The 15,082-nt window shown below is 37.8% G+C and overlaps 1 protein-coding gene across 2 annotated transcripts in view; it reads left to right on the forward strand.

Moving 5' to 3' along the window:
• Positions 1 to 15,082, forward strand: part of stxbp5l (syntaxin binding protein 5L) — a 97,841-nt gene that overhangs the window by 39,905 nt on the left and 42,854 nt on the right. For both annotated transcript variants that reach the window (XM_029529959.1, XM_029529958.1), the window contains exons 3-5: positions 291 to 372; positions 4,253 to 4,353; positions 10,818 to 10,952. In XM_029529959.1, the coding sequence (XP_029385819.1) occupies positions 291 to 372; positions 4,253 to 4,353; positions 10,818 to 10,952 (318 nt within the window). The remainder of the gene's footprint in view (positions 1 to 290; positions 373 to 4,252; positions 4,354 to 10,817; positions 10,953 to 15,082) is intronic.

A 15,082-nucleotide genomic window follows, 5' to 3' on the forward strand; every position in this document is an offset into this window, starting at 1 on the left:
TCAAAGGCAGTCATTGTTTATGATGTGCCTGTCTGTTTATACCAGATCAATGGCAAAAACTGCTCCAGTGCTTTATGCTGTTTCTGCTGTTGTACACAGGACGTACACATACATTCTCATAAAATAAAGTGACACCATTTTTATGTCAAAGGTGCTATGGTAAGTTGATGAACTTGATGAGATGTTGTTTCAATGACTGCCACAAAACTATTTACTTTTTTTGACTGTTGTGTTGACATATCTATAGCACTCCCATAGTGCACACTTCCTTGACTCTGTGATGCCATAAGACTGGGACGACCAGGGGTTGACTGCTTCTGTCAACATGAGAGTGGAGCGGCTGTTCTTCAACTGCAGTTCCTCATCAACGAGGTAAGATAGACTCCATTATAACATAACTGTAAAGCTTTGTCTTTTCAAATCTGATCATGCTGCTGGAGACCTGAGGTGACACTGACACTGAATTTTAAAGAACTTATTGGATTAGTTTACTCACCAAATTACCAACAGCCTTGTATCAGTTGTCCTCATCAAAGCTTAGTGAGGCTTGTATTTTGATGATAATAATTATGATGATGACTATTACTCAATACCATTGTGAATAGCCTCTTAATGACAGGGCTTGATTTGATTGATTGTAAAGTAGTTGCTGCTTCTTAGTAGTATTAATTCATTCAGCCATTATTTTATGGGATTTATTGATAAAAGAATGCTGTTTGTGAGAAAAGAAATTGGTTCTTTGATTGGAAAAGTGAAGGTCAGGAAAATATATTGTTAATCCAGCATGAGTACCCCATGGCTGCCACATAACTGCTTGAAGGACTTGGTAAGTTTCACCACATTGACTGCAGACTTTTCAACTGTAGTGGATGTACTGAGATGGACTTATTTAATTTGATAAAAGGGAGCAGATAGAGTGAAACTTAAGAAAGAAACACTTTTTTTGAGTGCACAGGTATGGATTTTATTGGCATCCAGTCTTATGAAGTTATTCTAGATTAACTTTTAACTCTCGGTTGTTTCATGTGGAACAGCTGATGAGAGCAGCAGGAGAGAAAAACTCAATAATGATCCATTTGTAATTGCCTGCCCTCAGTTGGGGGAAAGGGATCATATAATTATTGCTTGGTCAAAGAGATGTTTTTTTCTCTATAAAACTGAACAGAGTAGTGCAGTGTGGGATGACACACGCTTCTCTGCGCCAAGTGGTTCAATTTAAAACTTTAGCAAATGCTTTGTCAGTACATTTCGGTTTGATGCTATATTTTGTTTGCTAACAAAACTGTAGGTGTATTATAGAAATTCAAGGGCCATTGTGTTAAAGAGCAGAAGTCAAGTCATGTATCAGGAACAGGGAGCTGTCTATCCCTGCTGTGTTCAGCTTTCTTGTTTCTATCTTATTCTGTAATCTGTGTGTTCCTCCTGCCTCTTTGCTTTTTTGTACCCACTCTATTTCTTTTTAAGCCCACTGGCTCTTTCAGCCCACTTCTCCATCACCCATTGGCCTACTTGTGATGTGTATGGTTTTGTGTGTGTGTGAGAGAGAGAGAGAGAGAGAAATATTGACTTTGTATATGTGTATGGCTATGTGTTTTGGACTTACTTACCTACTGTATGTGTATGTGCTTTTGGAAATGTCACATTTACTTAAATGCACAGGCTTTAGCACATGGTGTAGCACATGTTTGTGTGTTACATGTGTGCACATGGGGGTGGGGGGGCTTTGTCAGTGTGTTCATCATTTGACAGGTTGACTAATAGCAATGCTGTATGTCAGTGCCCTCTCTTGGATTCAGTGTGTGGGCTGTCAGCTGCCCCGCTAACTGGCTAACTTGTACATTCAGACCAGTCTCTTGACAATCACTGAGGATTTACTCATATTTAATATATGAACCTACAAAAGCCCTTCTTGCAGGTATTTATATGTGAATACTGAATTTTATCATGCTTTTAGACTATTTCTCTGTTTGATTTTGACATCTTGCCTTGTCTGATCTCCTCCATCAAAATTCGAATATAATTATACCATACTACTTACCATACCATACCATACTACAACATACTAAATAATCATTTTTATGTCTGTGAAGAGATTCATGGCTCTATAGATGTGATTGAGTAATATTGTATTGTAATATTGAGTAATTCTACCTGGTCTGTGTTAAAACGTCCATTAATCCATAACAGTGGCTCTGAGCTGAGTTCACATATTTACTGCTCCTTTATATTCTTCTATTTGTAAGAACATTCTGAACCAGGAATGTTGGCATAGTGTTAAGTGATGTTTCCCCACAATAAAAAGGTTGTGTGTTTGGTTCCCAGTCCAGAGGCCTTTCTGCGCAGAGTTTGAATGTTCTCCCTGTGTTTGCGTGGGTTTCCTCCTGATACTCCAGTTTCCTCCCACTGTCAAAGATATACATGCTTAGGCTGATTGGTTACTCTAAATTGTCCATAGGTCTGAGTGTGAGTGGTTGTTCATCTCTTTGTAGGCCCTGTGATGGACTGGTGCACCTTTCCATAGTGTACTACGCCCTCACTCAATGTGAGCTGGGATTGGCTCTGCCACTGTACGATCTTTAATCCCATGATTCATTTTCTAATCTACAGCTAATATGCATTCTCCCTTTGCTTCAGTGGGACACCCTGGTACCAAAAACCTGCACTGAGAATGGCTCCTAAATTATAGTTTACTGCCCTTGGAAGCAGGACCTAAACCATCTGACAATATGTGATTATTTTCCACTGTATTTATGAATTTTTGTTTGTTGTTTGCATGTGCAGTTAGTTGCGCTTTACAATAAATATACGGCTCAGCCTCGGAAGGATGTGCTCTTTTAATTGTTTAATTTCATCTGATATTATATGTATGTAGCTATATGTGCTATGATAGCCACATGTTATTGTGGCTAAATATTTGCTTTGCATGTTTGGTCTTCTGTGCATTAAACCTTTTGGGATCATTGATTGACAAACTGTAACTGTAAGGAGCTTGGTTACTCTACATATACTCCACTGTACGGTGCTTGTGTTTCACCTTTTCTGAACCATGCTGCTGGGGTGTGGGGCTCCAAAGAATCTAAAGCAATAGATTCTATACACTCACTCATTTTCTACCGGTTATCTAAGGAGTGCTGGGGCCAATCCAGGCTTACATTGGGTGAGGGCGGGGCACACCTTGGACAGGTCACCAGTCCATTGCAGGACGTACAGAGAGAGACGGACAACCACAAAACATGCATGTTTGGTGGGAGGAAACTGGAGTAACCTGTGAAAAGCCATGCAAACATGGGGAGAACATGCTATAACTACACACAGAAAGGCCCCAAGCCTGGGAACAGAACCCACAATCTTTTTACTGTGGAAAAACAGTGCTAACCGCTATTCCACCGGGCTGCCCCAGATTCTATACAGAATAGTGCTATTAGGTGTTTTCTATGGGTGCATAGATTTGCTTTAATCTCAGCTATTCAAGGAAGTATGAAATTATATGACTATGGGATCAATTGATTAAAATGGCAGAGAGTAGAATCAATAAAAAAAAGGTACAACCAGCAAATTACATAATTCTCCTTGGATAAAAAGAGATCTGTCCATTTTTGAAGTTGATATGCTGCATATTTTGTAATATTAATTCTGGTAAAAGGAAGCTTCTTTTTAATTTTGAAAAGATTTTGGCCTGTTTATCTTGAAACCTCAGTGCTCAGTTGAGGACAGGTATTCTCCATCCAGCCATCAAAACATCCCTGAAGATGACAGACTGTGTCAAATGTGTGACTTCAATGATGTAGAAAACGAATCTCATTTTTGCACAGTTGTATAATGACTGAAGAGAGTGTTTGTTTAATGAGGTTTTACAGCGTAATCCTGATAGGTTCTATCAGTCAAATGAAGAAAAGATGAAAAGTTTTTTGATATCTTTGGTCATGCGAATTAAATATCTAAAGCTCGGAAAAGAGGGCAAGATAGGTTGATTTAATTTCTATTGCATTTCTATTGCATTCTGGTCCTAATACTGACTGTTTGGTGTTTTAAGTCCATATGGGTTGGGTATACAAGTGTATGGATGATGGAATACTAAAAAAATTATTTATTGATTCTTTCATTCTAATCTACTGTGTTTTTCAAAGTTTGCCTTATCTGTCACAGCTACCAATCATTGCTACAGGACTTGTTTTACATCCAAAAGCAGATGTGTTTTCAGTCACTCAGAGATGAGACCGCTATCGATTCCATATTCTTTTTTGTCCTTTAGGGAGCGTTGGTCACAGCCTGTGCAGATGACACACTACACTTGTGGAATTTGCGTCAGAGGCGGCCAGCTATTCTCCATTCACTGAAATTCAACAGAGAAAGGTAAGCAAAGATTAAATGAGATTAAAAAAAAAAAAAAAGAACATATTTATTAGTGAAGTACACTTTCTCATACAGTACACAATCCAACAGTAAAAGATGCAACAGCCCTAGATCAGTTTATTTAATTCATATAGCCTGAACCATACATCTTCGAGAAAACATACATAGAAAACATCAAAAGTATAGTATATAGTGTATGCAGTGTCAGGTTGACAAGGATGAGCTGCATGGGATTCGATTGTAAATTAGAATCAGTCTAATACATGTCTAATTCAATGACTGTCATATTTATACTCATGTAGCAGTGGTCCATGTGGTGTACAAACAAAAAGCACCCACCATGTCTTCAGTGTGGAAGTTCTTTTGAAACAACTCTAAACAACATTCCACTAAATAAACTTAATCAGTGTTTCAAAGCTTTAGCTTATGGCGTTGCTGCTGTTCTGTGGATAATGGTCATTAATAATAATAATTCTTTGTTAATGAGTGGTCTGAAAAGTGAGGGGTTTTTCAACATTTACCAAAAAGAATTAACATAAAATGAATCATTAAATTCTCCATTATAGAAATGTTGCAAAATGTTTGTGTAACTTTTAATTATAGTTCCAAGAAAGATTCCCCTAAAATTTGCGTGTATATAAGGTTTACTTTTTTAGAGAACATTGACCTAAATTACTAATGCCGAAGGCTGGACCACCTCTCAGTTGCAACATGGGCAATGGTTGTGCCGGAATCATTTAATCAGCTCATCTTGGAAAAGAGAACACTGAATTGACAATGCTAAGAGGATGAGCAAAATTCCCATGTTCTGCCTCTGACTCAAATCTTTTGTCACCTTGTCTGATAAACCTGACAAAGAAGATACACTGGTTGGAAGCTCCTGCTTCCACCTCTGCTAGTGACTCCATCTGACTTGTGTGACACCTCCCACTACCACCACCGCAGGCCATGAGAGATGATTTCCTGGTGGTTATTAGACAGCCAAATCCATCTACTTTGACACATTGCACCTAGACCACTGAGTCACATAAGCTGGCTGTTATATTGTGAAATTATTATCGTGAAATATTTGAATAAAATATTGGTTATGGTAATGCAGTGTAAATTAACAGCTTCCGCAGAGGTATTGTTGGTGGTAGTGAGAAGCATTTTAAATGTCAGGAGTGGTCATATTATTGTTTTGGTTTGGCAGAGGTGACTGAGAGTGACTGCCTACCAGCAATGTCAGAAAACTCCCATATTGGAGCTCTCCTGCCAATGTCTATCTCCATTTCAATATCTGACACCACTTGAGGGCTCTGGAGGTAGGAAGATAGGTTGTTACTGCTATATTGCTTTTCCCTTGACAGCTAAGATGCAATAGGATAGACATGTTCAATGAACTGGGAAAAGCTTGACCACCATCCAAGTCCTGGCTGGAGCTGTGGGGGGTTGGGACCCAGTGTGCCTGTCTGAGGCTGAGATGACCCCGAGTGTGAGGCATTTTACAAGTCCTCTCTGTCTCTGTTCATTCTGTGTCCTCTTCCTTCAGGCTCTCTTCCTTAATCTGTGTCATATCTGCTCACTTTCTGGAGAAAGAACACATGCCACACTTTCAATCAGTCAGATGTCTGACTGACTCTCTGCTTAAAGCATTTCCTCTTGTTGAAAACAGTGTATGGGTGTGGTTGCAAGGAAGGCCTGCTTTTTCCCAGCATTGACAGCTCAGTCTTGGCACTCTATTTGATTTTTATGGCAAACAGTGGCCTCTATGTGCTGATGTGTGGGCTTTTTAAGCTTTTTCCAGTGTGTGTGCCTGTTGAAACACACTGAGCACACACACGTCACTCATGTCTGGTCAGTCAAAGAATTGAGTCAGTTGATAAAAACAACACCTGTGTTCATTTCACATAGGCACAGTATTCTCGGCACCCTGCCTGATTTGGTTCAGAAACAGATTGTTGATCCAGGGGGTTCCATTGCAGTTATTTAATTATCCAGAGCACAGAGGCACAGTCCGCTATTTCTGTCAACATGGCAAAATATCAGGTTAGGGGCTATGCTGGTGAAAGCAGCAAGGATCCATTTCAGTTTAGTCAGCATTAATTGAGTTCTTGTTGTTTCTCCTGTATCATGGCAGGTCTTTCCCAAGTTTGTAGAACTGATTTTTTTTTATATGTATATATATATTATTCCCACTCCAGCCCTTGGTAAATCTGTTTTGTGTTACTGCTATACTTATTGTGCATATGCATATGCAATGTGAAGGATCTTGCAGAGAACCAGTTGGTGGTTTGTCAGGTTTGATTTGACTTTGACTGGACTCACTGAGAGACTTCTGTAGATTCACCATCAGACGCAGCCAATGTCAAACTTAATCTGACAACTGTTGAGTTAATAATTCTTTTTAAGTATGATGATTAATTACGTTTTATGGAATTTTGTCATTGTCTTATGATCTAATTGTTAGACACTCTATAGGATGAATGTGATTTTATTTTATTCTTGTAGTTTGTGAAGAAAAACTGTATGAGAAACATTATTTTATATCACAGTCCACAACAATAACACAACAAAACAAGAAAACTAACTAAATTGAGAATTCAGACGAGACTTCAGAGCACAAAATACAGCACTAGGTATATTTAATTTCTAGTGTCTTTTCCCTGTGCACTGCCTGGTTCTGTGTTGAAAATGTAGCACTGAGATAATCACACCAACATAAACATTTTCTATTTTCCTATTGAACCAGAGCAGAAAACCCACTCGTACATTATTTGATAAGCCTCCTGCCTTCTGTCTACCTCTTATTTAAAAAATATTATGGACATACATTTGGCTTGTGAGGTAGATGACGGGCACATAGGATCAGATAAGCCACATAGCTCAAAAAAAACAAAAAAAACAAACAGATCTGTCTCTCTCCTCACTTACTCTCTGTCTCTCTCATTTGCTGTTTCTTGCAAATATAATCTTTTCACATTAGCAATACGTTGCCTTCATTTGACTGTATTCATCTCTTGTTTTGTCTCAAAGTTCACCTAGGGGATAATGCGGATATTACTCACATTAATACTTAATACTTATAACACATGTTCTTGAGAATTTAGAACAGAGTAAACAATTACAGGTTTTTTGTTTTTTTTATTCCAAAGAAAAGCCCTCAAGGCCATGGAAGAAAGTTCAGCCTTGATCGAAGAAATCAAGTGAGGCAACCTTCATACATAATAGAGGTTTATTTGAAAAGATGTATTCACAGGTATAACACAAAAGACACATTCTTTTTTTTCCCAGACTAAAATCACATTTTTTTTTTTTTTCATTTTCTGTCCATTCTTTTCAACTTGAAGTTGATTTCCACCTTATGGCTCATGTGGCATGGGCAAGGACTCTTAATGAAAACAACTTCATTCAAAATTAATGTCATGGAAGATGTCTTTTATTTTTTTCTTGAAAATACAAGTTTTCCTTTTGACTATGATAAATTATAGCAATGTCAGCCTCTTAAGTTGAAAAACCTAGTCTAAGTCACAGGGTACATGTTCTCCCTACTAAAATGTTCTACAATGGCAGAGCGTTGTGTGTTCTTCCTGCAGACAAAAGAATCACAATCCTCAATCCTGCAAAAAAACATGAAAAATCCCAACTAACGCAGCCTTAAAGAATAATGTTGTGTCTCCAGGTTGTTCAGGATACTGTTGTTTCCCAGATAATGGTCACTGTAAAACTGTCAGTTTGAGAATAGCCTAGCACCTGTACCCATTACTATATGATGCACATAGAATACCTACAAAAAAAAACAGATGTGAGAGGGGCTAGGAAAACTGCTTTCTTAAATTTTTTTATTCTTAGTTTCTTTTCTTTTTTTGGAAGCCTCTTGTAGCTTTCTACTTGCCTAACGGGGCAATGAGGCAGGAGTCACCACCACCCGCTTCCAGTTTTAGGGTAGTGAATCATACTTGGATGAAGAAGAAAGGGCGTCATGAGTCATCTGACACAGGCTGGACAGTTACTCTCTATTTAGTTCTGTGTCTCTAGGCTGAACCTCTGATAATCAGCACCCTGACACCTTTTCAAAATCCCCTAAGAATAACCCTAAGAATTAGTTGCCAGTGGAGTGAATTGTTTCATGATAACTGTCAGCACCCTGCTCTCCTCCTTTCTTGACTCTCATCTTTCATATCAAAAGAAATTTGAGAATTTTCGCTCCAAACAAAATGTACATACAATACATGAACATCAAAAATTTCATGTGGTTTTGACTATATGCAGCATGAACATTTGCTGAAATAGGTAGTTTTTGTAGAATTTCTTAAGTAGTTGTGTCACATCTCAGTCTCAGCAGATGGCACAGTCACCACTTCACTTGATGATGTCAGCAATTCAATTAATCTCTACATCTGTTTACTCCATTAGGGATATTTGCCTCAGCTGCTTTGGCAGTGGCTGGTCAGCTTGAGGCTAAACCCATGATTTCTCCTCTCCTCTTTGATTGGTAATTATAAGGCTTGATGATGGTGTCTGGTTAGGCTGTCTGGAGCTAAACTATACATTTGACTTTCCGTACTTTGCCCAGTATTTGGTGATATTTCCTCTGTCTGTGTTCTTTTATCTTATTATTTCTGTGATCATTTTTCCCCAGGCTTTTTGCAATATGACTCATTCAAAAAGCTGTAAATAGGAAGGATCAAGACTCACTTCGTTACTATTGATATGTTTTTTTAGATCTAGATTGCGTCTCATCTGTTATTAATTTATTAATGTTGAAGTATTTGGTATTGTAATCCAGAAACATTTATGCCAAAGCCTCTTTAAATGAATAAATATGCAAATTTGTCGTGTTATGGGTAAATGTGTCTGGTGAAAGACAGAAGAAGCCTCTGTTGCTCAAATAGTACTGCTGCACCTCCTCTGCCAGTTTGAATTTTGTCATCGCCCCAAGCCCCTAAAATCCTTATTGAATTGTCTGCCATCTCATTTGTCTTCTATCTAATAATCCTGCCTCTTGCTGGATTTGTGGCTTTGGGGCTGGAGCCCAATGATCCCCCACATCTTCCCAAGGTAATCAGCATAGACAGGAGTGACTTAGCGTGAGAATTCTAATGCCAGAGCAATAATGGCTTAAGCAGCTTGGTATCACATCATAATTGTTTTGTATCTACAATCAGTGTTCATGCGATAAATGGAAAAATAGAAGACAAAAAGAATAATTTCATAAATAGTTTGTGTGGTCATCCAATAATGGTCATATTAGCCTTCACTAGTACCTTGTCTTGGCTGGAATGATATCCAGTCACTGTGGAGTAATATTCTGCATGTAGTAATTAAGATTTTATGTCTTTTGTTGGCAGTGATGACAGGTGAAATGGTTGACCAGTTTAGCCTGTGGTGCAGAATTGTAACAGAACAGAAAAGGTTCAACCTTTTACATCTGGTAGTTGTGTGGAAGGGCTCTTCGAATAACTATTTATACCAGCAGAGTGAGCTTACAGGCTGAGTGCACAACTGCGCTGAGTGGAATGATAATAGGCGTGAGGAGTGGATGTAGGCGGTAATGCCTATACATGAGATCTTGCATTGTGGATGGAAAGAGTGTCACCTTCCTAAACTAAATCTTGATTCAGTCAGGCCATTTCCTGCTGATGAATCTGTGAAGAACAGTTATTATGAGAGAACGGTGGTTTTGAGGATTATGCTGGTGATGTGAGAGGAACAGTCTGTCAATTGCCATATATCAAACATGCAGAAGGTTCAAAATGCAACTAGCGTGTATGTAATGACCTTTGTCTGTTAAACATGGAGGTATTCTTTGGAATCAATGGAGCAGTTGTTAACACAGAGGATTTCTGTTGTCCACCTGGACCTTTTGCTAATTTTAACCATAAACAGGCCAGAAAGGTTCTTGTGAGTAAGTGCTTTTGGCCATTTTTCTAGAACACTTAGAGCCAATATCCGGCTGTTTACTCTTTGTTGAAAGAATGTATTAATGGTTAACAATGAAGGAACAGATTTGCCAACTTCAGGCTACTGCACGAGTGGAATTACCATAATTACCATAATGACCCAATATTGGCTGTGAAGCACAACTTCTCAGCTTTCAAAAACCGCTGGGATTTTTCCGATAGAGCAAACATTCTCTAATTTATGGTAATTCAGTGTGCGGTGGCTGCCGGGACAACGCTCAGATTAGAAGGGTTAATTTAAATATTTTTTTAACAGCCACAATAAATCCATATTATAAACTAGACTATTTTTCCCAATTATACTCATATCATGAGTAAATTGACATGCACATAACTTGTCTTCCATATCGCTGACAGAAATCAGTTTGGATTATTGTGACTATATAAATGAAAGGGCGAGAATACACTGTCAAACCATACTGCATGAGAACAATCCCTGAAACAGACTGAAGGTACTATTCTTTTATGACTTTTCTTAGTTTAACACTAAGTCTATTTCCTCCTTTGTCTCTCGTTTTCTAGGATCACGTTTTGCCACCTTCCCTTCCAGAGCAAATGGCTGTATGTGGGGACAGAGCGTGGGAACACACACATTGTCAACATCGAGTCCTTCATTTTGTCTGGATATGTCATCATGTGGAACAAGGCCATAGAACTGTGAGTAGCTAATGCTCCAAAAGCTGGAGATGACAGAAACGATCATGGAAGTTATTGTAACAACACATGTATTGACCTTGATGATGTGGGCATGGGTGACATTGGAACAGATGGCACACTGGTGACCCGATATGCAGCCCCTACAATGCCATTATCATCGCTATATCATGGCTTCATGCTTTAAATCTCAGATGATGTATGAAATGCTGAATAGCTGACTCTTGAGGTTGGACATGTAGATGGTTGATTTAGGGTAAAAACTAAATTCACTTTTATATTTCTCTACTTCAGATCACACACAAGCACACAATTAAATATAGTCGTTGCATTACACATTATTAGATGTTAAATCAATTTTATGGTTTATGGTGCCCTACGTCTCATTCATATTCATATTGTTACTTTGTAGACTGAACCAGTCTCTGAACATTATGGCTATATGGCTGTTGAAATACCAAATAAAGCCATGAATGAATTCATATTTGGTTGTAGACTGAATGAGTTATCAAGGTTAATATATATCAGAGCATTTTACAGGCTAAACAGTTTATCCTTCCATTTTGGTATTGTTCCCAGGTGGTGATTGGCACTCAGTGATATATAATGGTCCCCATTTAGACTTCATATTATTTACAGTAGAAACCTTCAATAATTAAATTTTGAGAGCTCAGCTGTATTGTATGCCTGTTTGATTTTTCTTGGTTTCACACACCTAAATGCCATTCTCATGGCGTTACCCAGACAAGTTCCCTGCTGCAGTGTCACTTGCAAGTCATTCTCATCCCAAGACACACTGTTGCTTTGTGACAGCCGAAAATATAGTGAGCAGTCACAATACTGTTGTGCATGCGTGGGTGGGCTGTCTGCCAGTCATCAATGATGTTTCTTATATTAATTATTTATTTTCTTGTGTTACATTTTGTCCAGTTTGTTTATGGTTTGTGCTTTTTTTGTTTAACTTTTTAATTTTAATTTTGTATAACTTGATGGTGAAAAAAATGCAAGGGCCGGGGGACCGGCGATTGCATATTTAGTGGAGGGTGTCATTGTTTAAATTCTGATCTACAAACAAAATGAATCATTAAATGAAATGCACGTGTCTGATCTAGCTGGGGAGCTGAGCATCTTAGAATGACTTGCCAATCATGTCGTACTATAGCGTCCCATTAAGCACTCTATCTGAAACGTTTTTGTTTTTAGTATATAGTGTATCATTTTTATCTTCTGTAATATTATGAGTGTAGTGGTCTCCTACTTCCCTTTATAGAGCAAACAAGTAATGTCGATGGCAAGTGTTCACAATTGCATTATTTCTCTTACTGAAATTGTCATACATTGTATAAAAGGGCAGTTGGCTGATTAACTGGTTGATGAATAAATGAATGAGCTAACATTAGCAGGTTTCCATTGTCTATTATTAGTTACATTCATAACAGTCATGCACTGATGTGGCTCAGTTTGGAGAACTACTAGATTATCAAATATCACATCACACAAATATGGCAACATAGAAAGAAGAATGCATAAAATTGGGACAGGTTTTTTTTTTTTTTTTTTGCGCACTCCTCATTATGCTCTCTTTGAGCTTAGATAATGTATAATCCCATTTCCTTTTTTAACTGTCAGCACTTCACTTTCTGAAGTGGAGTTCATTGAAAGTTGAATTAATATCGAATGTGTCTTCTCTCGTGAACTCTAGTGGAGAGTTTCGTAGTTTGGCCGCTGATGTTTTCCACCACACATGACTAGGGATGAAGGTGACTTTCTGTTTTTCCTGGGTTGGAACAAAAGCGAGGGAGACCTCTTCCCAATTAAACTGGGGCCAGTGTTCCCAAACAGGAGGACTGGGCTCTTATTGAAATTCAAATTGGTCTGAAACATATTTAATGCATAATTTCACCTTCATGAGTTTCAAAATGGCAACAACAATCTTCCTATACATCATAATTTTTAAAATATCTCTGGGACAAAATATAATGCTGTTCCGATTTGTTTTGCTGATGGCTTGTAATATTAACTAAAAATGTTTTCTGTTCAACATTTATAGAAATGTATGTAGCATATAGAGAAAGGTCATTGTCTTTGCTTTATAACAAGACAAGATAATCCTCAAGTAGTTCCACTCTGTAGAAATTTGCAAACAGGAGTCTCAGTTCAGCTGGTTTTGAACCTTACAGGCCCTCTAATTTCAGAGATATTTCACATGAAAAACTAACCCTAACCCTGACCATTAAAACCAGCATGAGAAAAAAATGTCATTTAACAGCCTTTACCATTTAAAGTCAAATTGAGGTTATTTGACATGGGTTGTGCCAGATAGTTAGACATAGTCAGTCTATTACCTGCAGCAGATTCCAATTGGCACACAGTTTGAGGAGCATCAGCACAGAAGTTTAACGTTGTGCTGCTTCAAATGGGGAGAGTTGCAAAACATATTTTAGAGACTTAAAAAAATTTATTTGCCCTTACTTTGTGCTATACTCAAACACAAACCCCTGATAAAGCGAAAGGGCACAATCTTGTAACTTTTTGTCTTTTCAGAAGCGCTGTCTTATGAGGCAAATGCCAAGCTAATCTTCAGAATGGAATGATTTTTCTCTGGTAGAAAAGGGGATGAAATTCTACTTGGTAAAATATGTATTCTTTCACAGATTAAAGGATTGAAACATATTGGAGGGAACTACATTCTAAATTCTGTGGTGGTATATTATTGACAAGGAAAAATATAGAAATACTAAGTACTCGCAAAAATTAACAAAACACTATGAAGTTTTTGCAACACATAATAGCAACAACCATATAGGAAGGAAAAATGTATAGTGCCTGTTGGATGAAATAGCTTTTTCTGCTTTACTCAAGGTTGTGAGCATAACATAGGCTGATGTTCTATGTTCGATGTTGAAGGAAAAAGGCAATGAAGCATTGTCTTAATTTTTTCATCTTCTAGCAGTTCCTCCCATTTTCTGTTATGTCCGTCATATCTGTGGGACTAACTTCCTACTTCCTGCAGTGCCTCCTTGTTTTTATCTGTCTCGCTGATTATTTTGTCTCTCATATGATGGGTTGTCTTGGCTCCAATGTTCCTGTTGTAGCTTAAGGTGTCTTTCCATTTCTGTTTGCGATCTTACAGCCTTAGTAGTCATAGTTTAAAGAAAAAAACAAATATTCCTTTTTACCTCTTTGTTTTTCGAGTACTTCTAACATACTAATTAATTTATCTGGTTGGTCATTCGTTTATAACTGTATATTCCATTTTCTCCCTCATACAAGCTATAATTAAAAGAATAGTTTTATTCTATTCATTTTGGTGATGTTTATTCAAAGCACTGTATAGACACCTCTTAATTGCCACAGTGTATGTTGGAGCTTTTCCCAGCATTCACTGGGTAAAAGGCAGGAAAAATTTGCCAGGTTTTCAAAATCCTCTGAGGCACAATAGACAGGAATATTTGAGTGGCTTTTTGGCTTTGTCTTTGAGATAATTTGGTATCATTGCTGAACACATACATGGACACAAGTACTTCTGATGAAGCGTTTGGACTGACTATCATGTTTAACGATGCCATTACATCTCTGAAGAGGAAGTGATTTATTAAAACTTCCCACTTCAACAGCTCCACCACTTTCATTCAGCTTTTTGTGTCCAGACTGGACTCCCATTACCACCAGCTTAGACTTGGAGACTAATGACTAGTAACTAGATTAAACAGAATAAATTTTGTTTCTAGTTTCTTGCAATTCAATTTAATCCATTAAATGTCTATAGTCTGAATATTGAAAAAGGTCCTGGGAATTCCCTGTAGCTTATCCCTTGTTAAGTTTTGTACTGTAAACACATGTTCTAAAGAATATTATCTTTTAAAAGCAATATTTCAGTATTAGTGGAGCAATCTTATGTGTCTGGTCTGCAGTGGTCGTTACTTAACAAAAGTGGTCCAAGGAAGGAAAACATTAAGGAACCAAATGCTTGTTCTTGGAGGGATACATTTAACAACTCAATCGTGATTTCAATCTAGACCTGCACTATGTGTAAAGTGCCTTTATGTAACACTGTTTGAAAACTGGTGAAAACTTCCTACAAAAAAAAGTGACTTGGCTTCAAATCTGCCAGATTGTAGTCTAACCCAGCA

Source organism: Echeneis naucrates, chromosome 21 (genome assembly GCF_900963305.1).
Source record: "Echeneis naucrates chromosome 21, fEcheNa1.1, whole genome shotgun sequence".
Classification (NCBI taxonomy): domain Eukaryota; kingdom Metazoa; phylum Chordata; class Actinopteri; order Carangiformes; family Echeneidae; genus Echeneis; species Echeneis naucrates.